This window comes from Micrasema longulum, unplaced genomic scaffold (genome assembly GCF_059751315.1).
Source record: "Micrasema longulum isolate JH-2025_06_02 unplaced genomic scaffold, ASM5975131v1 h1tg002637l, whole genome shotgun sequence".
Taxonomy (NCBI): domain Eukaryota; kingdom Metazoa; phylum Arthropoda; class Insecta; order Trichoptera; family Brachycentridae; genus Micrasema; species Micrasema longulum.
The window spans coordinates 20,641-47,929 of NW_028279772.1; the positions used below are offsets into that span (position 1 = coordinate 20,641).

The following is a 27,289-nucleotide window of genomic DNA, read 5'->3' on the forward strand; positions in this document are numbered from 1 at the left end:
GTGTTCGTTAAACCCTGTCACATCCGAAACCACGATGATCAGTATGGGCAAGAAGACATATTAGCATATTAAAAAAAAATTAAAACGAATATTTTTTTAAAAAATAAAATATTTAAAAAAACAAATGTTTGCTTACTTCTGCAGGGGAGAAGCGAGGGGGGCGCGGACGTACGGTTGACGGTGTATTAGACTCCCCCCTCCTCGTTTCTCCCCTGCAGAAGTAAGCAACCATTTGTTTTTTATTTTTTAAGATTTTAGTAGTTCCAAAAATTTATTTTATTGTGCCAATATGTCTTCTTGCTCATACTGATCACCGTGGTTTCGGATGTGACTGGGTTTAAAGAAAACCCTGTATAACAATAATTGGTAACCAATTTTTATTAAGTATGAACTGGGTGACTCAAAAATATAATTCTCGTTCTTTTTTTGCTCTACTGTAAAATTCATCAATTATTGGTGATGAGTCCGTGTTTTCCGTGTACCCTTTAAATGTTTAAATCATTGTTATTATTAGCATGTAAAAAGGTGTGATCAAAATGTATCATAACAAAGCGCATACGAGAATACATTAGTGCAACCTTTTCATACAAAGCCAGTTCAACTGACATCAGGGTTTCCAGGTTGATGACGTCAGTGTTATTGACCACAGAGTAGATGAACTGCTCCCGCTGTAGGATTACCAGCTCTCGGTGCCTCTGCACACGGGCTAGTTCCGCGGGATACTCCAGAGCACGGAAAACCTGAAAAAAAACAATTTTACAGTTTCTAGAAATTTTAACCAGGTTGAGATATATTTTTTATATGTTAAATTAAAAATGGATATTCTCGAATGAATTAATTAAAAAATATTGCAACGCAATAATTCATACGCGTAGATACTGTATGTCAATAAATTAGCCCTGTTATTTTGCCGCTCACTTGCAATGTTGTCGGAACTGCTTTTTCCGAGCTAAGGTTGAACAACCTAACGTGACAATTTATTTTCTTTCAAAAATCCGTCGGCGACGGAGTTCAAATTTCTAGATATGATTTTCGAATATTTAACGCAACGTGAGCAACTTAAATCAGGAGGTGTAAGCCCAAACCAACCCGTAAGGCGCTAAAACGTAAGTCTTCGTTATTTAATTTTTTGCAATCGCGCTAGCTCCAAGATCGATTTTCTTAGATTTTTTGTGTAATTTTAAATAAAACAGGCCCTACTTGACCACGTGAAAACCTAAACTCAACCATTCACCTTAATGTTTTATCATTAAACTCGTTTATTTATTTATATTTCGGAGATAAAACCATAAATAATTTAGTCAGCGAGATGCCAGGAGGCATTTATTGCTCTACATTTGACAAAATTCCAACAAAAAACCTTCAAACTTGATAGTCAAAAGTTAATTCAAAGACAGAGTCAAATATTCCACAAGAAATTATATTTTAACAAAAAAAATCAGGTGATGACCATCTCGCTCAATATTCCAGAAGTTTTTGTAGGCAATCCGTTAAACCAACAATTACCCAGGAAACGTGGAAGAAAACATCTGTTGGATTAGAAAGCATTACTTAATTCGAGGAATAAATTCATTTTTATTAAATTTATATGAAAAGTTTATGAAGTCATCTGAAGGATTAGAAAGCATTACCCTATTCCAGGAATAAATTCCTTTTTAATAAATTTATGTAAAAAGTTGAGTTCATAAAATACCTACATCAAGTGAACATTTAGAAGAAATAAATTTCTGATATTGTTTTAGTATCTATTTGCACATTCTTAAATACATTTCGTTTGGTAAATTTGAATAATTAAATAATCCTGTAGACTTTTCTTTGATTCTAGAGAATTTATTTAAATAATTTCTTGGTGCAATTCTCTCCTTTTATTATTTTTTTTTAACGGACAAAACATAAACCCTCGTAATATTGTTGGTTTGGGGTAAATATTTTGTAAGCAACGGATGAATTTATGTTAATGTATTTTCTACTTTATTTTGATGTTTTATTAGCAAATTCGAGCCTGAATTTCTTATTTGGTCTAAACAGTATATTTATTAATGCAATTTGCAAATGAACTCCATCTGTCTATACTATATGGTTCTATTTACTAGTATGTTCTAACGTGAATTCTTCCTTGATTTGAAGGAAATGTTTTTCTGAAATTGTAGATCATGTTTCATTTAGATATTATTAGGTTGCAATTATAAACACTCTTTATATTTAAAAATAAATAAATCATGATTCCGAGGGCCATGCAATTAAAATAATTGAGCATTTTAGATACTTTCTCATGTTTATTGTTTATATTGTTACTTCGGTAATTCTTTTATTGAACTTGCCTACTCCTAGTGCGAATTATATTCTTAGTGGGGTCTTATTTGCTTTTGATTGAGCTAGACCGTGAACACAGGGGCAGGCCTCAGCTATCTAGTATGTTCTTGAATTTTAATTTATATTAATCTTACCTTCCAGCCTCACAAACTATGTATGATATTTATTTTTTCCTCATTCCATTATAGTCCCCCTCTTCTGGGATTTTTTGATTAGAGATTTCTGTAATAATTTGGTATTTGTGGGTTATTTTATGAAAGAGAAGCCTTTATACAGTTGGTACTTGCCCAGTTGGCAATCCATACCATCTAGGTGATATTACGAGCATCTACATGCGTAAGAAAGGCCAGCACTATGTATTACAATATATTCAAATCAATCCAGAAGTAAAAAAAAAACTAGAGGTAGGATTACTGTTTTCGTGTGTATTGCTGAGGTCTAGTCTGTCGTGATAGCGAGTTAAGGTAGGATTAAAATGTTGTGTCGTGTTGTGGAGTGGTAAGGTGCATTGAGGGCTCTTCTGTCGTTTTTATTGATCATTTATCGCGTTTGCTCATTTTGATTAACGTTCTTGCGTAGCCGTGAACAATCAATCAATGCGTTAAGGAGACGTTTCTAGAAACACATTTTTGTGGTGAGTTGTGGCGCGCTATAATGCCCCTCCATCACCATGACGCAGACTAAAAGTCGTTGGATCGAGAATCGAGACTGCATCGGTAGCGCGCCACAACACACCACGCGACAACATTGTAATATTCCTCTGTTATCTGGTCTCCATATTATGATGTTCACATCAAGAATATTAAATCAGTTCAACATCGATTTTTAAGAAAAATAGGCTGGAGGTTGGGCTTATCCAGAGACCTATATACGTATAATGAGTTAGAAACTACTTTGAGTATATCTTCTCTTCAAGACCGTCGAAATAAGTCCTATTTAAAATTCTTGACTCACTCTTTGATGCGCCTGAACTACTGAGCTTGATACAATAAAATATCCCAACTAAAAACCTCAGACAAAACTTACTCTTTCATACCGATAAGCATAGAACTAACTATGGTTTTCATTCGCCTATGCCCACAATTCTTAGGTCTGCCAACAAACATACCAGTCTTGATTTCTTTGATAACAAGTTGTCTTCTTTCAAACGATCACTGAATCAAATTCAATTATAAACACCTCTCTCCCGCTTCCACTCCCACAAAGTCTACTATAAACCATTGAGTCTTTCTAATTTTGTTATAATAATTTTCTATGTATAAATACGTGCATAAAAATGCCCATTGGGCGTATATATAAATAAATAAATAATTCTGAGCATCTAAAATAGGTACATAGAGGTAAGATGCGCCAGATAGCTCCCTAACACACCACTCCACTACACGACATGACAATTTAATTCTGCCTTGAGGTTATTATTTCGCGAAAAGACGAGTCACAGAACTCTCTGATTACAGAGCTGTAAAAATGTACCAATATATAAATACAAGAGTACATATTAAAATTATATTTTAACTTTAATCTTTTTTTTTAAATATTTGTGTAACAAATATTTTAGTGTATTGTGTATTGTTATCACTAGGCTGGTTTGAGTGGCCATTTTACACGTGTAGCGTTCACATTTCGTTAACTCAGATTTTCCTTTACACTTGCTTGTTCAGTTCAAATTTATTTCAACAGAGAGGGGAAACATTTTCAGAAGAGAATATGGAAGTCTAGGAATTTACAGAGCTTATGACGTATCGCTGGCTGGTTTAAGTGGCCACTTTCACACTGTATAACATTCACCATTCTGCCTACATCTGAGTTTTAAAAATGCGAATGTTCAAGCATCGGCAGTATAGAGAAAACGCGGTCCTACTTTTCTTCATACGAACGTATTTCCGTCTTTTCTCCCTGAATTATGGCACTAGAGCAGTTATTTTTTTATACATCATAGATATTTACCATTGGCATGTCTCTATTGATCAATTGTTTCTTATGAGAGTAAGGATCATCCAAAAACCCATTAAAGCGCCGAGTTTTATTTGCCGTCATCGAACGTACGATATACAAATATGATAAATAATTTCGATAAACAGAAAATGTACCGACACAGAAAATTTCATTCGAAGACAGCGAAACGTCGGTTTTGTTTATTTTAATTAGACATAATCAGTCCGACGTGAAGTTTTTTTTTATTTTATATAGCATCGCGGAGACATTTTCAAAAGAGTGACAGAAAAATAATTATCAAATTCTCAGCCACCGCGTTTCCTCTTAAACCACACAACAACACGTCACAAGCCCTGTAAATTCTTCGTCTTCCATATTCCATTCTAAAAATATTTTCCATCTCTGTTGCAATAAGTTTGAACTAAACTAACTAAAAGGGGTCAACACTATTCTGGCATCGAGACAACACTATTACGTAGGCAAAAATGTCTATAATTTTTGGCCAGATTCGTGGAAAGACGGGAGTGTTGTCAAGTTGCGGAAGGTGTTGACCTCACTTTTTCATGACATTGGTTGTAGGGAGTCAGAAAGGTTGATGATTGGAAATTCTTACTGGATGTCGAAAATAAAATATGAAAATAAAGAATAATTTTCGAAAATATAGATACAGATGGCAATCATGAAGTTTCGCATTATAAATAAATTGTCTATTGAATGTATGTATGTGTATGCGCATGGATGTATGTACGTGTGTGTGTATGTACATGTGTATATATGTGTGTATATATGTGTATGTGTGTATGTGTATGTATCAAAATATGTACACGAGTAAGTTTATATTTTATTAATCTGAGCTCTCTATAAATTTGTTAGCTATTATTATATATAAGAATGTAATTGCCTAGCTTGGAACGGGGTATGTACCCTTTTTAGCTGGGCAAAGTAAACGAAAAATTGTATTTATGATAAAAGGTGTAAACAAATAAATTAAATAAACTGACCTAAGCAATGTATGTTTTGGTGAATGGTCAATTTTCATATCAAAATATTCGCATTTGACACATCATAAAACTAAGAATCGCGTATTATAGTTTAGCCATAAAACTTTTTTTACAATTATTACTTTACCACGAAACAATTAAGCGATCTATTGATCTCAGTTTAGTTATTTTCTTTTCGGTGTTATATCACCGGAAACAATATATTTCAATGTTTCTGTTTTCAGTGCCTGCTAAATCAAGACACGGTTTTGTTCCACGCAAAAGCCAAACGGCGTAAATTACGTCCCGGCGAAACTTTGTAAAAATCGACTTTATTCGGCAGTGTAATTTACCTACGTTGGGCTCAGGAATGTTTATTCTTCGTAGTGACTATAATAATGCGATTAAGGGTTAAGAAACATAATGTCCCATCGTGAAAAAACACATTTTTAACAATAGTGTAACGGCAGCGGTAATCTTGATGAACATGTTATGGGTATTTTCTTGCCTCCTCTTTCACAGTAGTAGCCGCTCGATTGTGGAATAATCTATCCACTAATGTTAGAGATCCCCCTTCTTTATTTACATTTAAGTCAAGATTGAAATGTCACTATCTAAATATTTAAATTGTTGCTTTATCCTTCTTTTTTTCTTCCCATCCCCTCTCCTCTCTTCATGGTATAGTGTTATTTTTTTAAAATTCGTAGTGGTTTTAATTTTTTACATATTTTTATTTTGTTGATCTTTGTTTGTAATTTTTGTATAAAATTGTAAGATTCAATATGTCCATGTATTTGTATTTTTCTCAAACTGAACGGTTTGGGTTGGTAGGAAGAAATTGCCTTAAGGCAATATGCCCGCCCTTATATTTTTGTATATTGTATGTGTATATAAAGTGTTAAATAAATAAATATACTTGCAAAAAGTTTTAACTCTCAAATCCTTGTTTTGAGAAATCAAGCATTTAAGTTTTGTTCCAATTTTTCCGCTTTTTTTTTATTATTTTTTTTTATTTGATTTAATAGCATAATTATACATTTTTACAATTTAAAAAAAATTTACTTGTTATATTTTTACTCAAACTAAAATCCCACCAAGCTACTTTTTGTAGCTTGTTGGTGAAGATTATATTTATACTGACTTAATAATATTATTTACATTTATAAAAACAATTAACAGCCGGAAAGATCAGAATAAACATGTTTATATAAATAATAATATATAAATTTATTTTTTAAATACAAGAAAATATATTAAAAAAATAAAATATTTACACCTAAGCTACTATTCATATATAAACTCTTGATCGAGTAGCCACTCTCTTATTTTGCTCTTGTTACAATGAGCGTTAAATTTAAGTTCTTTTGGTAATAAATTAAAAATTCTAGGTACTAAATATTTGAGAGTTCTATTTCCATATTTATTACATACTTTTGGTACTACCAAGCCATCATTAGACGTGAAGCGTGTATTATGGTTATGTTTGAGAGGAAACTTGAATGTATTACTATGAAATCGTTCCAAAATGATGCAAAGCCACAGTAGTCCTCGAACAGGCAGAGTTTTGATTGTTTTGTACAGGAGATCATTATTACTTCTTTGTTCGTAAATCTCTGCAGGCACAATTCGCGAATACTGTAGACCCTGGATCATTTTAATATTAGTTTTAGTCGAATGTCCCCACGACTTTATACCATATCTTATTATTGATTCTACTAAAGAAAAAAATAATAATTTAAGAGTGATTTTAGGCAAAATAAAAGATAACTTATAAAAAGTACTCACAAGAGTCCGCAATCGATCACAAAGTTTAAATATATGACGATCCCATTTAAAATTATGATCAATAAAAATACCCAAATACTTATACTCCTCCACAAATTCTATGAGTTCACAATTACATGTGTTAGAAATACCATCATGCAAGCAATCTGTGCAATGAGCAATAATATTAGGCAAAACATATTTTTTGGCATGAGGAGATTTTATGTATAAGCATTTAGTCTTTTTTGCATTTATAATGAGACCATAGTCATGAGCCCATTTGAACAATTTATTGAAATCACTTTGCAATATCTCTTGTGATTCTTTTAAAAATAAGATTTATCAATTTTATCAAACGTTACAAAACTGCATCATTAAGTCAAATCCGCATATTTTCGAGTAAACGTTTTTTGCCAGTATACCCACAATATTTTCAATGCCTTTTTTTGTCATTCGTTATACATTTTATATAGAATTAATTAGTTGATTTGTTTGTAAGCGTATGATCATACGATCAATCTCACATACAATCACTAACCGATATTCGTCATTCGCCCTTAAACAGTTTTAATAATGAAAAGGATGCGGATGTTTTCCTACGTTCAGAGGACTAAAGGAGATACATACTACATAAAAACCTGGACAGCCAATGATTTCGTTTTAAACTTAAAGTATTACGCTTTTAAAAAAAAATTAATATATTGTAACTCTTCTGCGTAGTGAGAGTATGAATAAAGACTTGACATGTTACTCGTAAATAATAAAAAGACTTGACCAACGGCTACGTAAGTAAATCCTAAATTTCTAAGTTAAAAGTTTTTTATCAAATAAAAGGTACTAGTGTTGAGTTGATATTATATACTAAAACGTCAGTAAGAGTGCAAACCACGCGGCAAAATTACCCAGCAAAACTTATCCTGCATTGGAACTGCCGTGAAAACCTAAGAAAAGTTTGTATAGTTACATAATGTTATATTCCGTATGTGTAGTGTTCACGGCGCGGCGTTCGGCAATAGCTTGCCCACTGCGTACCGCACATCGCGTTTGAGGACTTAAGTATCATTGGCGGAGTACGCTTACGATAAAAAAATACTCCTTGCCCTACGAGAAAAGAAGCCTAGAAGCCTGAAAGAACTCTATGTAATCGGGTAGCCTTGACATCTTCTTCGCAGTTTCAATCCTTATCCAGGGAATAGGTTTGCAGCAAAGTCCTTCATCTCGCCTTCCACTGTACTTTATTCTCTGCAGCCCTCTTCAGCTCAACATATAAGGCGCAGTTCAAATCCTCGCACAATAGTTCAAAATATTCCCCTCGAAGGCGCTCTCTGTCATTTGATTTCCATTACCATTTCCTCTGTTATGTAATGCAGGAGATCCTCATGACGCAAAATGCATCCGATTTTTTTAGCTCACCTATTTGAGATGGTTTTGATTAGTTGCCTGGCTTCTTCGATTCTACTGAGAACCTCGTCATTTGTTATGTGGTCTCTTCAGGATTCTTCTTCTAATATTCTTCTGTTACATTAAATCTCGGCCTCTAGTCTTTTTTAGACATATTTGTGCAAAAATAAGGTAATACCAAAGTACGTAATATGTACTTCATTAGATTGAGGAATCAAGAAAAGTTTATTCTAACTTTACTTTTGGTAAAAAATTAGTAAATCAAACTAATACAATTTTTTTGCAACAGAGTGAAACCATTTTAGAGAAGGGAATATGGAAGTCTGGGTATTTTCAGGGTTTATGACCTGTCATTGGCTGGTTTAAGTGGCCACTTTACTAAATGTGTAACATTCACCATTCTGCCTATGTTCTGGCATTTGAAACAAGTAAATTTTGTTGTGTAAATCCATATTTAAAGCCATAAGTCGAACTACATATTTTAACGCCTTACCAATATTAAAAAAATAATAACTGCAATAATTAACATATTACAACAGAGATGAAGAACATTTAAGAGAAGGTAATATAGAAGTCTAGGCATCTACAGGGCTTATGACCTGTCAATGGCTGGTTAAAGTGGCCACTTTACACACTGTGTAACATTCACCATTCTGCCTATATTTGAACATCTATATTCCTTCAATTCTTTCATCTGTTGATGTTTGTGAAGTTAAAGAGCTGAAACCTTTATTTATGCGGGTGAGATTCATCTAATTGAATTATTTCACCTACATACTAGGCAACATATTCCATATTACCTTCTCTTAAATGTTCTTCATCTCTGTTGTAACATGTTAATATAAACAGCTCCCCAGGGAGTTGAATCCAGTTCTTGTCTACAAAAATTTGGACAAACTCAAAATATTGTTGAACTACAATAATGTTAAAATTTTTAGAAACCCCTATTTTCGATGACTTTGCTGATTTATTTCAAAGATATAACAATAATGTTAATATGTCGTATCCGAAAGCCTGCTTATTTACACAAAAAAAAAACATTTTTATGAAATGCATTAAAATTAAGGATAATTCGGTGACTTGGATCTAAAAGGGTTAATTTCGGAAATCACAATTTCACAATAGAGATACAATATTTCGTGACATTATAATGAAAACATTGGCTTTTTTGATAGCGAATATTAATAAACGTAAAGTTTACGTTGTGTTTTTGTTCCTTAATTGTGCGTTTTAGATATCTTTATATTAAATTTAATTCTTCTGTACGTGTAAATCGTAAATCTTTGCGCTGCGCGTGTTAGTAGATATCAAAATTAAAATTTTTAATCGAATCTGTAAAAAAAAAGTTAGAAGCATAAATAATTTTTCTATTGACCTACCAGGGTTGCATTCAACGAGAATGCATGTACGAAAAAATGGAAGGATGTTGTTTTTTTGTGTTTAAAAAAAAAAGTTTTTGAATGTTTACAAACAACATTCGCTTTTTCTGGATCCCAATCAGATTTTTTTCTTTAGATTCCTTACAATTTCTCCCCATTTATTTCTTTTTACTGGATTTTTGGTAATACCAAAATAATATTAACTGACATTCGATACATTTTTAAAAATCGCATTCATGAATCAAGCGCACCCTTGTTAGTGAGAAGAGCCGAGTTTGCCATTTGCAAAAAGAATTCAATATTAGCAAATTAATTATTTTTAGTTTTGGAATTCATTCATAAACAAGTACCTAGGTACTTATCAGTCTTAAACTTAAAGTATTTTTCCAAGCTAATAGCAGGCAACCCAACGTTCAGGCAGGACGACGTCTGTCGGGTCCGCTAGTTAAATATAAATATAAATACTTAATGTTTATAACTGTCATAAGATTTTGTCATTTCTCTCTGTAGGTATATTAAGTCTTCTTAATATACGATATGTAAAAAAAAAGTATATTGTTGAGTGTCCCCGGCACGGTTTTCCCAGTGAGGATACATTATTAGAATTATTTTTTCCAGAAGTACTTTGAATAAATAATGTTAGTTTATAGAGAATGCGCATCTTGAACATATACCTTTTAATATTTCACCGTTTTTGCTGGTCTATGTAATTTTTAATACTATTTAAATGTTATTTGTGTTTTTTTCTTTTTATATACTTTTTTGGCTTGTATACATAATTTCAATTTTTTCAACGTTTTTGATAAAAAAAATTAACCTGTATTGGGTGTGCGCATATTTTGTTAATTCAAAAAAATGATTTTATTTTGTACTAGTTCAGTATGTATATATACATCCATGTAATTTTTAAACTTTTTCAATTTTCTTTCCCAGATTGCATAATGTAAACATTATTTTGAATTTATTTCCATGCCTAGTATTCTGTTTATTCTGTTATTTTCAAGTATTTTTCATACCCTTTTTAATTTGTAGTATATCATAATTTTAATTTTTCTGCTTTTGTTAAATAATATTATAGTTTAAAATTTAAAACGTCTCTAAAAAAATTATTATCTGTATGTCCCTAAATGAGTTTTTTTTTTTAAAAACTCCTTGGGAATATTGTATATAATTATGTATAATATGTTTTCAATATAATAAAAATAAAAAAATATATATATTTTTATTATTTTTTATTATTAAAAATAAAATTTAAAAACATTACCACATATCGAACGACGGCGGATGTACAAAAAATGCGACATTACTTTGCTTTATATTTGATCTTGAAAGGGTTTTATAAAGGCTTTATATTCCAAGTTTAAAAAAAATTAACTAACCTATGCATCAAATGATATACGTTTGTACTTATTAAGTTGTAAGGTAAAGTTTAAAAAAAAAACTTAAACCGCTCTCATGTAAAGTTGAAAAAAATCACATGCGTCGTTGTTCTACAATCATGACGATATGTTTGTGTATATTAAACAGTTAATTAAATGTTTTTTTTTTATTGACATCGATCCTCTACAAAATGTTGGAAAGAAAAATATGAAATCTGACATTGACCCTTTTTTTGAGATCCACACAGAACAGAAATACGGCCTCATTACTACAAATGGTATGCCTTCGTAATTGGTTGTCAATTGAGTTGTTTTGGCAATATTGGGTTTGGGACTCGGCTAAGGAAAAATTAGGGTAATTACGTTTGACAATATGGAAGTAATAATTACTGCAGGTTATCGGTTTTTTGGAAAGGAGGGGGTGTTTCTAGACATTTGAAAATCATTGTAAGTATTAAATCGAAATGGAATAATTCCCATCATTGTTATCAACCCAGTTTTCTAAATTACACTCTAGCACAATAGCGAGAATCATCTGACTTATTGAAACTGTTCGTCACTCAGTCTGTCACATAAACAACAGAAAGATAAACTATTTACATTTCTTGTTCGAGTAATATGCGGGCAATATGCCCCGCGCCCGCGTCCCAGTTGTTCACGGGCAGACAAGCAGACGTAGACACGTTGTATTATTACACAATCAACACGTTCCTTTTTACATTTTCTACAACTCTTCGATTCAAATCAAAAACTCTTGGGAGATGGTGTAAGATAGTAAAGTGTTTAGAAAAACAAAAGATTGGTAATGAGAAAAGTCAGTATTTTTAAAAATATATTTGTTAATAGACTATCAATCGTGATATACTATGTATCGTGATTCGTGATAGGGCTATGTATAGCGTGTGAGCTCGCCAATACATGACAGTAAAAAAAATATTGTCTTTGAATTTCCTAGAGTTTTAACCATCGAAAAAAAAGAAGATTGGAAATCAAAGCAACAGACAATTGAAATTTGATGAGTATTATTTTAATAGATTGTCTATTACGGAAAAAATACATCGAGAAATACGCATTTTTATTTATTGTAATAAAAACAGTACAGTAAATTAGAATAAATCATAATATGCTTTCAATATTAATTAAAATGCAAAAATAACACAAATGTAAAAAACGGGTAGCGATTAAAAATAAAAAATACCGATAATTTTATTTTCATTTTAAAATAGGAAAATTACATATATACAAAAAAAAAAAATGTAACTAGGCAGCTACCAACACTGTTAAATTTCGAAACACCACGCAAATTTGTATCTCGGCTACGCCATGAATTTCATATTAAATAATTTCCACGTCACAAACTCGCCCCTGGGTAGCACCCGCTGACGTCACTTAACAAAAACATCCTCGTTTTTATTACAATATTTCGGCTACGCCATGAATTTCTTTTTAAATAATTTCGTACGTCACAAAGTCGCCCCTGGGTAGCGCCTGCTAACGTCACTTAACAAAAACATCCTCGTTTTTATTACAATATTTCGGCTACGCCATGAATTTCTTTTAAAATAATTTCATACGTCACAAAGTCACCCCTGGGTAGCGCCTGCTAACGTCACTTAACAAAAACATCCTCGTTTTTATTACAATATTTCGGCTACGCCATGAATTTCTTTTAAAATAATTTCATACGTCACAAAGTCGCCCCTGGGTAGCTAATAGTTCTTCTTAGTACTTTTTTTGGCTTTTCCACCTCCCAGCCGATAAAATGCTAGTAGTAATTTAACTAATGTGTGCTGTAAAGTTCCGTATGACCAAATAATATTATTTATTAATAGAATATTATTGACATGTATTTCAAGCATTGCTGCATTCACGTTGTATTTCTAAGTTGAACTGTTGTGTTTTTCTATGGTTATGTTTACTGTCATCTGTCATGTATTGGCGAGCTCACTGGCTATACTTACGCCTCGTGATATACTATGTATCGTGATATACTATGTAAAGAGATATACTATGTATCGTGATGTACTATGTATCGTGATATACTATGTATAAAGATATACTATGTATCGTGATATACTATTTATCGTGATATACTATGTATAGAGATATACTATGTATCGTGATATACTATGTATCGTGATATAATATGTATAGAGATATACCATGTATCGTGATATACTATGTATCGTGATATACTATGTATCGTGATATCGGCTCTATGATTTTTTTTAATTTTTGAAATTCCTCCACCCGTGACGTCACAATTTCTCGTCAGAAAGCTCTGCTGATTTGTGAGTTGGCTTCCCGAAACCCGCAAATCTATCACAACACTCAACTGTTGGTTGATTCGGAAGAACTTGTAACGTAGTTCAAAGAAGTTCATTTTTATTAATTTTCAATAAATTTTCGAGAAACTTCGCTAGGCTCTGATTTTAAGCGTGTCTAAGGAAACATTTTTTATATCCGATTTCCCGAAGCACTGAACTATCTCATTATTTTTAAAAAAATATACATTTTAAACATTTATTTTAAATAGTTATACATATATTAATGTTGCAATTGTACTGAAATCTTTAATCCAAATAATTTTTTAAAAAACCTTTCGTTATCCAAGTGACTTGCTCTTCAAAGAATTCAGAGTACTGAATATTATTCAACAGTATATATTGAAAACGGTAGTGGTTACACACATAAATAGAGACATTTACCCAAGCGTCAACCACAACTATAATACAAGATACTCTAATAGGGATCTGTTACTAAGTGAAGGGGTCAACACTATTCTAGCATCCAAACAACACTATTACGTAGGCAAAAAGGTCCATAACCTTTTGACAGAATCGTGAAAAACCGGAGTGTTGTCAAGTTGCGGAAGGTGTTGACCTCGCTCTTTCATGACATTGGTCCTAGGGAGTCAGAAAGGTTGATGATTGGAAATTCTTACTGGATGTCGAAAATAAAATATGAAAACAAAGAATAATTTTCAAAAATATAGATACAGATGGCAATCATGAAGTTTCGCATTATAAATAAATTGTCTGTGTTTTATGAATGTATGTATGTGTATGCGCATGGGTGTATGTACGTGTGTGTGTATGTACATGTGTATATATTTGTGTATATATGTGTATGTGTGTATGTGTATGGATCAAAATGTGTACACGAGTAAGTTTATATTTTATTGATCTGAGCTCTCTATAAATTTGTTGACTATTATTATATATAAGAATGTAATTGCCTAGCTTGGAACGGGGTATGTACCCTTGTTAGCTGGGCAAAGTGAACGTAAAATTGTATTTTGACAAAAGTGTAAATAAAAAAAAATATTTTTTTTTTGTTTAATTTAATTGATCGTGATTTAAATGGTAGAGACGTGGAACGTTTGTTGTACCATACTCTAGGGGTGTGCCTGTGAAACAATGCAATTTTCTATGCACCATCACATTAGGCGGGGATACGGAACAATGAAGAAGTTTGACAAAAAAGAAACCTATTCGTCTGATGTATTAAATACCAGATAATATTCACAATATTTTGGATTTGTTCAAATACAGTATGAAACTTACCCGTTTCCAATAATAATGCCGTCATAAAAGTCGTCTTTTAAGCTATGACGCTTTTTAGTGTTTATCAACTTTATGCAAATCATTGAAAACTGTAAGTAATAAGTAAAAACACATTATGTTAACTATTCCTATGTATAAAACCAGTATGTGTCATATCTCCATTGTGTTTTTGCTTATGAATATCTAGATACTGTGTTATTCCATAAAAAACTTTAAAACATGAGAAAACATAATATATTTTTAATGTAGTTTGCTTGATATCAAATGGATCGAAATTTTTTGTAGAATATTAACCTCATATTTAACTTATTTTGTGGTTTTTGTCAAAAAGCTGCCCCTTTGTTTTTGACGGCAGAATAGATGTCGCTAGTTTTCTCAGTACTTTAATTATCTATAGTGGGATTACACACATGCGAAATACAATTTATATTGTATGTATAAAATAAATAAAAAAAAAAATTAAATATTAAAACCATGCACATAATCGTCAGTGATACTGCAAGACCGCCTGGCGTTTTTTATACGAAAATATTTTATTGGAATAAATTCATTATAGGGTCTAAGAGCCGTTAGTTTTAAATTATTACTATTTTTACTCTAAATAACAATAGTATTTTGATACCCTAGCAGTATTTTTGATTGGTTAAAATCGTAAATAATATATTAAGAGAACGCTTTTTAGGCTCCCATGTAATATAAAACAAAACAATTTATAGTTACACTGAATACAGCATGCAATAGCAGTATTATTATTTTTTATTATTATTATTCCATGTCCGCTCCCTAGTTGGAGCATATGGAGTCCATAAAGATCCTCCAAGCATCTCTGCCGGCCGCCAGCTCCTGTGCATCCTCTCAAGTTAGATTCGCGTCCCGTAGTTCTGACATGAACTGCCGACTAACAGTCAGCAGTGGACGTCCAGGACGTCGAGAAGCTGGTGCCTGAGGCAGGCGTGGTTAGGGCTCTCAGGAGGCATCCGCAGCACATGGCCAAGCCAACCGTATCACCTCCGCTTAGTAACAGTTGTCACCGGAGTATGCTGCGTCCGTTCTCTTATTACTTCATTCCTCACAAAGTCAAACCACCTATTCTCACCTATTCTCTAAACTCAGAATTTTGCCACTTTGGGCCCTAGTGAGGTGCCACGATTCGCATCCGTAGAGGAGAACAGGAGTTATGCAGGCGTTATATAAGCGGCATTTGGTTTTCACTGAGTAAATGTCCGATCTCCAGACAGCCTTCATACTATTGAATGTGGCGCCTGCTATTCCTAGCCGCACTCCCAGATCTTTTTGAAAGCTGCCATTTTCCGTAACATATACTCCCAGGTATTTGAAACTATCGACCCTTTTGATGACTTGGTTCGATAGTCAGGGTATTTAAGGCATCAAGGCATGAAGTGTTACTCAGTACATGGGTTTTTGCAATATTGATTTTTAAACCCATTGAAGTATTACCAACGATATACAGAATCAAAAAATGCCATCCGTAAATATGGAATCACTTAACCCAACCAGTAACAGATCATAAGGTTTGTAAATGCCTAGACTTCCATATCATCATCAACATCATCATTCCATGCCTGCTCCCTAGTTGGAGCATATGGTATGCATGAAGATCCTCCAGGCATCTCAACTGCCGACGAACAGTCAGCAATGGACGTCCAAAACATCGAGAACCTGGTGCCTTATGCAGTAAGCAAGCGTGGTTAAGGCTCTCAGGACTTTACACCAGAATTATATATAAATTGTTTAACCTTATGTGCACATTTATCACATTTGATCAAAAATTATATTTACAAATAGTTTAAAATAAAACGAAAATACATTTTTACGATCGACACACATTTTATGTATCAAACATCTCAATTAGTTCATTGACAGATAAAGGAAAACAGCCGAGTAAGATAATAAACATTTATTGTTTTTTTCACAAATGTTTACCCACGTCCATTTGTCTTACGAACGCAGTTACATAATCAAATCAATTGTTTAATTAATTCGTCTCAAAATAGATTATTCTTTGATCCTTCGCGAATGGGATGTCTATTTACTGGCGTATTGGTCAGGAATCTTGAAAAAGAATAGGGTATCATTCGTTTATCTTGACTAACAATTTTGACCGTATACACTTTTAATAGTGTTTCATTAGATATTATTTTAGAAATACCTAGTAAATAACGTCATAAAATTAACACTTTTATACAATGTACAAAAAAGACAAAATAATATTTCAATGATTCTAATTTTTTTTTTTTTTTATCAATATTCCTACAGAGATGAGGTAGAATTTTTTCAAATTCAGGATTATCGATATTCGAGCGTTTACAGGGCTTATGACCTGTCATTGGCTGGGTTGAGTGGCCACTTTACGTTTTTTACAACATTCCCCATTCCGCTTATTAGCGAATATCGACACTGGTACCATTTTGATTCCTGTATATATCTTATTAAATGAGAAAGCATTCACTAGCGTGTTGGAGCACCATCTATGTATTGATATTGAAGTTAAGTATTTTTAATTAGCATATTACTTTATTTTATGTATTTAAGACTCTTCCGAGTTAAATTAAGTACTAGTAATCGCCTGCAGATGATTCTGCAATTTATTTATACTTATATTTTGACCAGATCTTATTACACAACATTATTGTTTGGTATGTGTATTTTTTTGTACATACACAAATCTGGATTTCTCCCGAGGGGGAGTAGGTATATTTTTTTTTTATCAATATTCCTACAGAGATGAGGTAGAATTCTAATTTTAATTATACCTCATTGATTACAATTGTTTTTTATAAACAATTATGTATTATACATACTTGTAAACCAATATGCTATCAACATCTATGTCTTTAACATAAGCTTTTCTAAATTTTAAAAAAAAAACAATGTTCCCTATCAAACAGAAATTAACATTACATTTAAACTGTATTATAATATTATTATAAACCTAGCTGTTTAAAACTTTTACACTGTATCTTTACATTTCATTTGTTTATCTTCAAGTGTGTTGAGTGGCCATTTAAAACAGCAAATGACAGGTCATAAGCCCTGTAAATGCCTAGACTTCCATATTCCCTCTCTGTTGCAACAAATTTAAATCTAAATTACTCCCTAGTGAGGAAATCCAGCCAGTCTGCAAACATTTGAACGTATTTAATACTTTTTTCTTTTATTTTAATTAACTAGGTATGTAGTCTATAAAAAATTTCAAATAAAATTGACAAAAACCTTAAATGATGATATTGCTTAAAAAAATTAAAAAGCATTTCTAAATGACCTACAATCACTAAAACATCTAGTAATAAAATATATAAAATTCAGGTACAAATTTACAATATGGGATAAATACTAATAATTTTGCTGAATTTGAGTATTTTTTTTCTCTATTTTTAGATCAACTAATATTTTCAAAGTTCATGCGAAGGTCAATAATATTTCGAGACAACTTTCAAAGTCTGCAAAATTATTCTCATTCTTAGTAAACACATTATTGTGATGAAAGAACTTAAGACTAAAACTTTAGCCAGTTAATACTTATGACACTATTATGTATATAGACTTGAATACCGTCTTTTTCGTGTTGTACCCAGTACTTGGTTGGTTGGAAGAAATTATGATTTGTACAATGTATGCTAATGTACAATTATTTACATGTTGTAAAAAAAGTTTAAAAATAAATGCATATTAATACACATAGACATGCCCTGAGCAATCAAAAATGATGACACTTAACTCATGCCCAAACGCCTAGCTATGCCCAAACGCCTAGTCATGTCCAATGCGTATTAAGGGGGAGTGGCTTGAAAAATGCTAAAATGTGACATTTCGACGGGATATTTAAAGTACTTGTAGTAGTCTTAGCCAAATTTTAAAAATACCTCGTCAAAATTCAAACTTTCTTCCAGGGTTCAATATCTTTTGTTTTTTTTTTTTTATCTTTTAAGTTAGTGAAAAAAATTCTCAAAGGTTGTGAAATCACTGAAAAAAGGCATTTTTAGAATAGATATTTAACGTATTTGAAAATATGGTACGACTTTATTTTTTAGTTTATCATAATGCTGAAATCTTCATCTAAGGCTAAATATCTCGTTTTTTTCAAAAATAAGTTTTGTTGGGTCATTATATCATATAAACTGTCGCCATTTTAAGGGTGTAAAAATCCTATACAAATCTTCATACAAAAATGCCAGATTACAAATGTCGATTTATTCACGTTCCACTCGCCGAGGACGGTGGACGTCCCTGACGCTGAGTCCACGCAACTTTTTTCAAACAAAAAAAATACGGTATTTGTATAAACATATACATATACCGTTATACATATATACATATACCGTTCTTCGACCGCCTGCTAGGCGTGACATTTAGAATCCAAACCAAAATGCCTGCTTGTGTCATGAAAGCAATAAAAAAAATTTGGATAAAAATTGTAAAAATGATTGCGTAACTTTTTATTTTGTTCATGAGCGATTTACAAAGCTTAGAACAGTTAATGTTGAAATATAAATATTCTTTTTTGCAAACGTCAAACTGCACCTAGCGGCGCAATCGTGAAGCTCTCTTAGTTACAGGGCTGCACTGATAAGAATACATTTTTCAAATATAATAAACGTGAGTTAATATTTCTTATTTTTGCATTCTCTGAAATCCTGTGAAAATAAATAAATGGGTCGAAATTATAAGAAGTTTAAGGAATGAATCTGATTGGAATCCACCAAAAACGAATATTTATTAACAATATTTTGAGTTTGTCCAAATTTTTGTAGACAAGGACTGGATTCAACTCACTGGGGAGCTGTTTATATTAACATATTACAACAGAGATGAGGAACATTTAAGAGAAGGTAATATAGAAGTCCAGGCATCTACAGGGCTTATGACTTGTCAATGGCTGGTTTAAGTGGCCACTTTACACACTGTGTAACATTTACCATTCTGCCTATATTTGAACATCTATATTCCTTCAATTTTTCCATCTGTTGATGTTTGTGAAGTTAAAGAGCTGAAACCTTTATTTATGCGGGTGAGATTCATCTAATTGAATTATTTCACCTACATACTAGGCAACGCCTGAAAATATTATTTTTTCAATTTCTATACTTCTTCATGGACCAGGTAATTTATCAACAATATTTTGAGTTTGTCCAAATTTTTGTAGACAAGGACTGGATTCAACTCCCCGGGGAGCTGTTTATATTAACATATTACAACAGAGATGTTATTGTTAACGTTAAAATACATTTTTTTTATTTACCAAAAATAAGTACCCTCTAATTTTTTATGGCATATGCATGACCGTCGAATGGTCTCTCTCTGTTTTTGCAATCCGTGCCTCAAGTCTAAAGATGGTGATCACGCCTGACTCCAGGCATGGTTCATCTGTGGACAGTCTCGTTCAATTTGGAACGGTCTTGTGCACTTTTGTAGGCATTTGTCAGTGATAATTCTGATAATTCAGTGACCAAGCCGCTCCGCTCCATCTTATTGGTTGACGTTCACGCGACCTTGTCCCTTCGAAACATTCCAGGAAGATAGCTAAACTAAATATGTCCAAGAACTGCAGGATTCTTTTCTCACATATGGATGTTGGGCTTTATCTTATGTGTAGTTCTTGGAGTATATATTTGTACGTTTGCCTGTCCAAGGAATCCACAGCATTCACTGCAAACACCACATTTCGAAAGTTTCGATGTTTTTCTTTTCAGATTCTCTGTGTCCAACATTCCACAGCATACATGAACTCTGAAAAAACCAAGGCCTTTACCAGTCTGTATTTGGTATTGATGGTTATACTGCGATTCTTCCAAATCTTCACCAGCCGACTCATAGTACTTTTGGCAATACCAACCCGTCGCAGTGTTTACCCTTCACACCCACCACCATCGCTGATGAGTAAACCTAGATAAATTAAATTGTTGACTCTTTCTAAGTTATGCAACAAAGATGGTGCTACTTTATTAGCTCGATCAATGATCATAAGCTTAGTTTTGCTCATATTCATTGAGAGTCCCAGTTCCAAACTATCAGCATCTATTCGCTGAATGAATCAGTCGAATGCAGCCCTGGGCCTCGATTACAATGGGAAGTAAACATTTATCTACAAAGTAAAATTAAGTTTTTTGTATAAAAAGCAGAATATGCATACATTTTTTCTTCTAAGCATGTTCAATTATAGGTTACTGAATAAGATACTCTAAATATTCGTGCAAATATACTCATTTTTGTACACAAATATCGCTTTTTTTATAGACTGTCGAATTTAACTGTTAACTTCCCATTGTAATCGGGGCCCTGATGTAAAGAAACAAACTTAGTAACTAGGAGTATGTTTTCGTGTCACTACCTAAAAAATATTTTACTCTATAGGCGCGTCTACGTATTAACATTTCAACATTTTATACCGTATAGAAGCATAAAGCGATTCAGTCAGATGTTATATTAATACATATTTATGAAAGAGTTGTGCTATTTTATCAATTTTATTATTAAGAAAACACTTATTCTACAAGAATAAATTAAAATTCTTTGAATTCTTGCTCATACAAACACACAGAGTTTTGAATCATTGGCTTATCATCATAACTGTCAAAATTTTCCGCATCCCCAATGTTGCTTATTGTTGGAATGAACGGTGCTGTTATTTTGCCTAGCAACAATTCATCCCAATTTATCATCTTAAACCATTTGTGATTCTTAAAATCCATCGCCCCGTTCTTCAAATTTCCGAACCTTTTCGTCGTGTCGACCTGCAGAGTATTCCTTATGAGGTCTTTCAAATCGAATCCCATTTTAGGAGCGAACTTGAAAATACCCGCCACTATCTTCTCGTAGACTTTCATCGGATCTTTAGAGTAAAATGGCGGGTACCCAGCGTTCATTTCATAAACTAAGATTCCAAACGACCACCAGTCTACCGATTTTCCATAAGGTTTTGTAAGAACGATTTCCGGGGCTAGGTACTCGGGCGTACCGCACAGAGTGAACGTCCGCTCTGTTACAATTTTACAGAAGCCGAAATCGGTGATCTTGATGTGTCCTTTCGTGTCTATGAGAATGTTCTCTGGTTTCAAATCTCTGTATATCAAGTTGCAGTGGTGCATATACTCAAGAGCTAATACAACTTGCGCGGCGTAGAACTTTGCCACTTCATCTTCGAAAGTCCCTATTTTCCTTAAGATAGTAAACATTTCTCCTCCTCCGATAAAGGGCATAGTAAAATACACAAAAGAGTTATCTTTATGGGAGCATTCCATGTTGACGACAAATGGAAACTTGACAGCTTGGAGTATGTTTTTTTCATTGAGTGTATGGATCACTTGTTTCGTTTTTATTAGTTTCGCTTTGTCTAATATCTTCGTGGCGTAGTATTGGCTATCCGCTTTCTTCTTCACAAGTTTTACGGTACCAAAACCTCCGACGCCCAGAGTCTTCATCACTTCGAAGTCATCAGTTTTGCATTGTGTTGGAGATGGATTATTGTAACGCTGGTCAAACGCCACTTTCAATTCGTCTAAATGTTTAATGTGCTTCTTTTGCTGGTCTTCCGTGTACTCTTTAGTCATTTTATATCATATATATGTGTTAACGAATATCTATGTTCGGCAAAAGTGACCGAATGTCTCAAAAAATGTTTGTTTTTGTGATTTTGAGAAAATCACGCAACAAATTCTGTTTTCAAGTAATTAAAAATTATTTAAATAAAGTACCATCTATCCAAAATTTTTAAGTACCTACCTACAAATAAACAATATTGTTCGCAAAATTTTGTGAATAAATAAAGAACTTGAGACACATAAAAATAAAGTGGAATTAGTTGCATAGTTATGTAGGTACATTATAATATTTAAAAGTTTTCATTACTTAGGCACTTTCACGGATAAAACGATTTAGAGAAAAGCCTGGACATAATGCGTGGAGACCGCTATTCCTTCTTTCTACTTAAACCAATAATATTATAGAAAATTACAATGATTTTTCATGTTAATTTTTTTTTAGTTTTTTTTTACAATAAACGTAAGAGGTAAAAACAGATTTAAAAAAAAAAAAAAAAAGAATAATTACACAGTAATGAAATACATATTAACAGAAAGAATAGTAAACAAAAAATCCCACAAAGGCATGGCCTGTTCGTGGGTATACAAGAAATGTTTATGAGTTTTTTGCTCCTATAATATAATATCAGAAAGAGAAAAGAAAATATTCTGCAAAGATTGGGTGGTACTTTTTATTTTTATTGTAATTAAAAGGGGAAATAACAAATACAAAAAAAAAAACATTAAAAAACTCCTTATATTAAAGGGCAACAAAATAAATCATATAAAAAAAAGAGTTGAAATATTTCGTTTGAATCCTGGATAGTGCGTGTTTTTTAAAAAAAGGAAAATTCTGAAAGTTTGGGATTAACAACATATCATCAGTAAAAAAAGAATTAAACATTTTGGGCCTAAAAAATATGTATGTCTCTGTGCTAGCCTCGTTTTGCAAATCATGTACACGATTCCTTCTTAGACTTGATCTATTTGAATTACTAGTAAATAAATTTTGGTTCTTAAATATATATTTCAAACATTGAAAACAACGTATTTGTCTTATTTCCAAAAGTTTAGCTTCTTGGAACAATTGGAAAGAAGGAAAAGTGCGATTTTTGTGAAGCATTATTTTTAAGAAAAACTTTTGAACAGTTTCTAATGGTTTAATATAGTTGTTAAAATTCCCCTCATCTAATTATTACATAGGAAAGCGATGATTGCACAAGTGCGTAATATATCATTTTAATAGTATTTAACTGGGTGAAAGTACAATCGTTTGAACACATACATAGGTTAAATATCTCAGTTTATTAATAATTACTTCAAGATGATTAGTCAATTTAAGTTGACAGTCAATAATTACTCAGACTTATTTTTTTCGCAGTTATTACATATTATGTCAAGATTACAATATGTATTATGAAACATTACAAATACCTACGTATCCTGTTTGTCTCGTTTAAAACAAATAGGCTGAAAGGAAAATAAAGATGTAATAAATACAAAAATATTGAATATTGTAACCATATAACTAAAACCATTAAGTGCTATCATAAATTTGACTGGCTTAAGGAAACGTGGTTGACTTGCAAATGTTGTGTAAGTGGATTTTCCACCATATACCAAAATTTGTTTCATTGGCAAAATCGCTCTGCGCGTAAAATGTAACACATGGCTTTATCTTGGAAAAGATTGGTACATTAACGATAAAGGATAATGAAGTAACATTAAGTACATTCTCCTTCTTAGAGTTAAGAAAAAATAAACTGCCACTTATATTTAATGTCTTTAACTGAAGACTTTCTGCATAGTTAACTTTATTCAAAATAAAACTATTTCTTAAAGTGTATGAAAAATATGTAGGCATACAAAATTGATTTTATATTTGTTCCCTAAGGAAGACTGCTTACTACAGTTGTATTGTATGGTGTTAAATATGTTTTCTTTGTTCACGTGTCACTAATATTATGTACCTACAAATTAAACATTCCAATTGAGGAGATAAACTATAAATGTTTAATGAAGCAGTTAAAATTAATATGTATTAGCGAAAGAAGGGAAATTTCAGATTTAGTGCTGCTTTTTAAGTTATTAAATAATGTTATTGACAGTCCCGAACTTTTAAATTGTGTGAATTTTTATATGAGACAGCAGTGGGACGAGACAAAATACTTATTTTGCTGTTGATTTGCATAGTTCAAACTATGCTAACTCACCTATTCCACGGCTTCACATGTTAGCTAACAAACATGGAAATTTTGATTTATTTCATTTATAAACTTATTTTTCATTTATCTTTATACAAATTAAAATCATTACTTTTTAATGATTTTAATTTATATAACTTTTGACAGGCGCCGTGGCGCAGTTGGTTAGACGGCTATCTGTGAAACTGGCGTCGCGGGTTCGATTCCCGCCAGTTGCTAGAAAAAAAAACAAGAAAGATTTTTTTCTCAATTGGTCTGGGTGTTGTGGTGTATTTTTCATTACCTTCTTCCATATCCCCTCTATCCCACCTGCTGACAAGCCTCAAAATAGAGGCTTAGCGGGTTATTCCTTTAAAAAAAAAAAAAAAAAATCACTTCTTTTCTAAATTATAAAAATGTACTAAGTGTTATACTTGTTTTACTGTTTATATTATGATACTCGTACATCGCCTCTGTTACTTCAATACTTTTTATATTTAAACTATTTATTTATTGTTAAGTTGCTGCATACCTATGTTATAATTTCTTATTTACTTTTCCTTTATTGTTTCTTTATTTTCTACTGATTTTATTTTATTTTATTTTATGTGTCTATATTTTCTATACTTGTGTACAGGTGTTTTGTTTCATTATAATTGTTTTTCAATATTATTTTATACTTTGTCAAAGGCTTAGGCCGTCGAAAGAAAGAAATAAATATAGGTGGCATTTGGTTTTCACTGAGTAAATATCCGATCTCCAGACAGCCTTTATCCTATTAACAAATTACAACAGGGATGGAGAACATTTTTGAGAAGTGAATTTAAAAGTCTAGGCAAATACAAGATCAGATGAATCTCTTCACTACAATAAAGGTTTCAGCTGTTTTATTTCACTAAAATCAACGGATCAAAGAATTGAAGAAATATGGATGTTCAAACATAGGCAAAATGGTGAAGGTTACATAGTGTGTAAAGTGGTCACTTAAACCACCCAATGACAGTTCATAAACCCTTTAAATGCCTAAACTTCCATATTACCTCCTCTAAAATGTTCGAAAATTAGACATTTTACTGGAATTCAGTGATTATGACTAGTTTTTAAATTACATGTTAACGTCGTTTTGCGCAGGTTCGATTTACGCCGATTTACGGGATTCCCCGGTTTGGCCGACACCAGACAACAGTAGGCGCCGCGATTATAATAACAGACACACTTTTACACGTTGTTTGATTCTATTACCGTGTACGCGAGCAGCTTGTAAGTAAGAAATTGTTTCAGAGTTAGTTTTCGATTTGTTTTTAAGAAAAATAAAAAGGTTTGATTGTATTTTTTATTTTATTATTATTAAAATTAAAAGAATATTCAAATATTTGTAGTTTATGCTATGATTCTGCAAGAAAGGAAGCATCAATCAAAGCAAATGAAATTTGATGCTTTTTTAAAAAAAAGAGTGAGAATTTAATTTAGTACCGACGAACTGGTGAGTTAGTATTTTTTATAAAAAAATGTTTATTTATCTATATCTATATAATTTAAACTGTATTTATTAAATACATTTATAATTTATTTTGCGTATATAATAGGATATGATGTATTAAATAAACACGTTAGATATTTCTTAGAATTTGTGTTCATTTTGCGCCGATTTTTTTTTACGCCGGTGTCTCTCGGAACGGAACCCCGGCGCAAAACGACGTTTACCTGTATATAAAATAATAACATAAATAAATAATGAATTACCACTCCGCCTCCCGCCGTATAGAGCATCAGGGCCATCAGCAGACCGATGTGTCCCGCTGCAGCCCTCAGCCTGACCGTCTTCCATCCTTTCTTCACCGTTCCCAGTAAGCTCTCATTTTCAAATGTCACTTCTGTAATGGTATGCTTCGCACTGCCCATTACGAATAATGCCACTGAATCACGCCATAAACCTCAACATGCATAGTATTCAAATGCCAAAACAAATAATTGACATTTTGCGGTTGGCATTGGGACACTTAACATTTCAATTCTCGCCTCCTTACTCTAAAAGACTTCTAGTCCCATCTTTGTCAAGTCGTTTAACAGAAAATACACAATTTAATAACGTTACTTTGTAATCTTTATCACATAAAATTGCTCACATAACCTTTAAATTATCTTTATTTATAGTGACAACCTAACGACACATGAAATTTGGTAACAGCTACATATAATACAATTCTGTTTTATCTTCCAGTGTCACATTTTTGCGGTAACTCTTTTTTATTAAAAATATTGTCTCTTTATATTGATTATGTGAAAAAAAATGTAGAAATTTTCAAGGTTTTTTTGGTATATTGCAAAATTTCGTAGCTTTTTCTTGATTTACATAATTTCAAGTTTTTAATATTATGAACAGTTCAGTTAACGGTTAACTGTTTTTCTTTAAAATAATTTACTTTTCACAACACTTCCGTCTAGTCCTTTTCTCAAAAGAAAATGGTTTTCTTTTATCATTTGCGTGATTTCTCATGATCAAACTGTTACAAATATGCAACCACTCAAAATCAAATCAACCGTCGATTTTATAAAACCAATTTATTAAAAATAATTAAAACTCTTCATCACATCACAAACCTCACAAATAACTAGTATATTCTAGACTGAATTCAGTTATAGTTTTTATTCCTAACTTTTTATCGAAATCGAACTTAAACACGACATTTGTCACTTTCTCGGACTAAATAAGCGCCCGATCACCTCCAGCGCCAAATTAGAACTGGCATCGCGACGCCTTACCACGAGCTTTTATAAAGCTTGTGTACAACTTGAGGGAGAAGATAACTTTTTAACAGCAAAAACGGCAATAAATATGGAAATAACACAT

General features: G+C 32.2%; 1 protein-coding gene and 1 pseudogene across 1 annotated transcript; both read right to left on the minus strand.

The window, feature by feature from the left end:
- Positions 1-567: 567 nt before the first annotated feature.
- Positions 568-27,183, minus strand: LOC148271802 (uncharacterized; the record flags this gene model as incomplete). Its single annotated transcript, XM_088240909.1, has 2 exons — positions 26,182-27,183; positions 568-740 (listed from the first exon to the last, which is right to left on the minus strand). Coding segments are annotated over exons 1-2 (332 nt in total), but the record flags the coding sequence as incomplete, so codon positions are not given.
- On the minus strand, positions 21,207-22,378 carry LOC148271803 (cAMP-dependent protein kinase catalytic subunit beta pseudogene; annotated as a pseudogene).
- Positions 27,184-27,289: the final 106 nt, after the last annotated feature.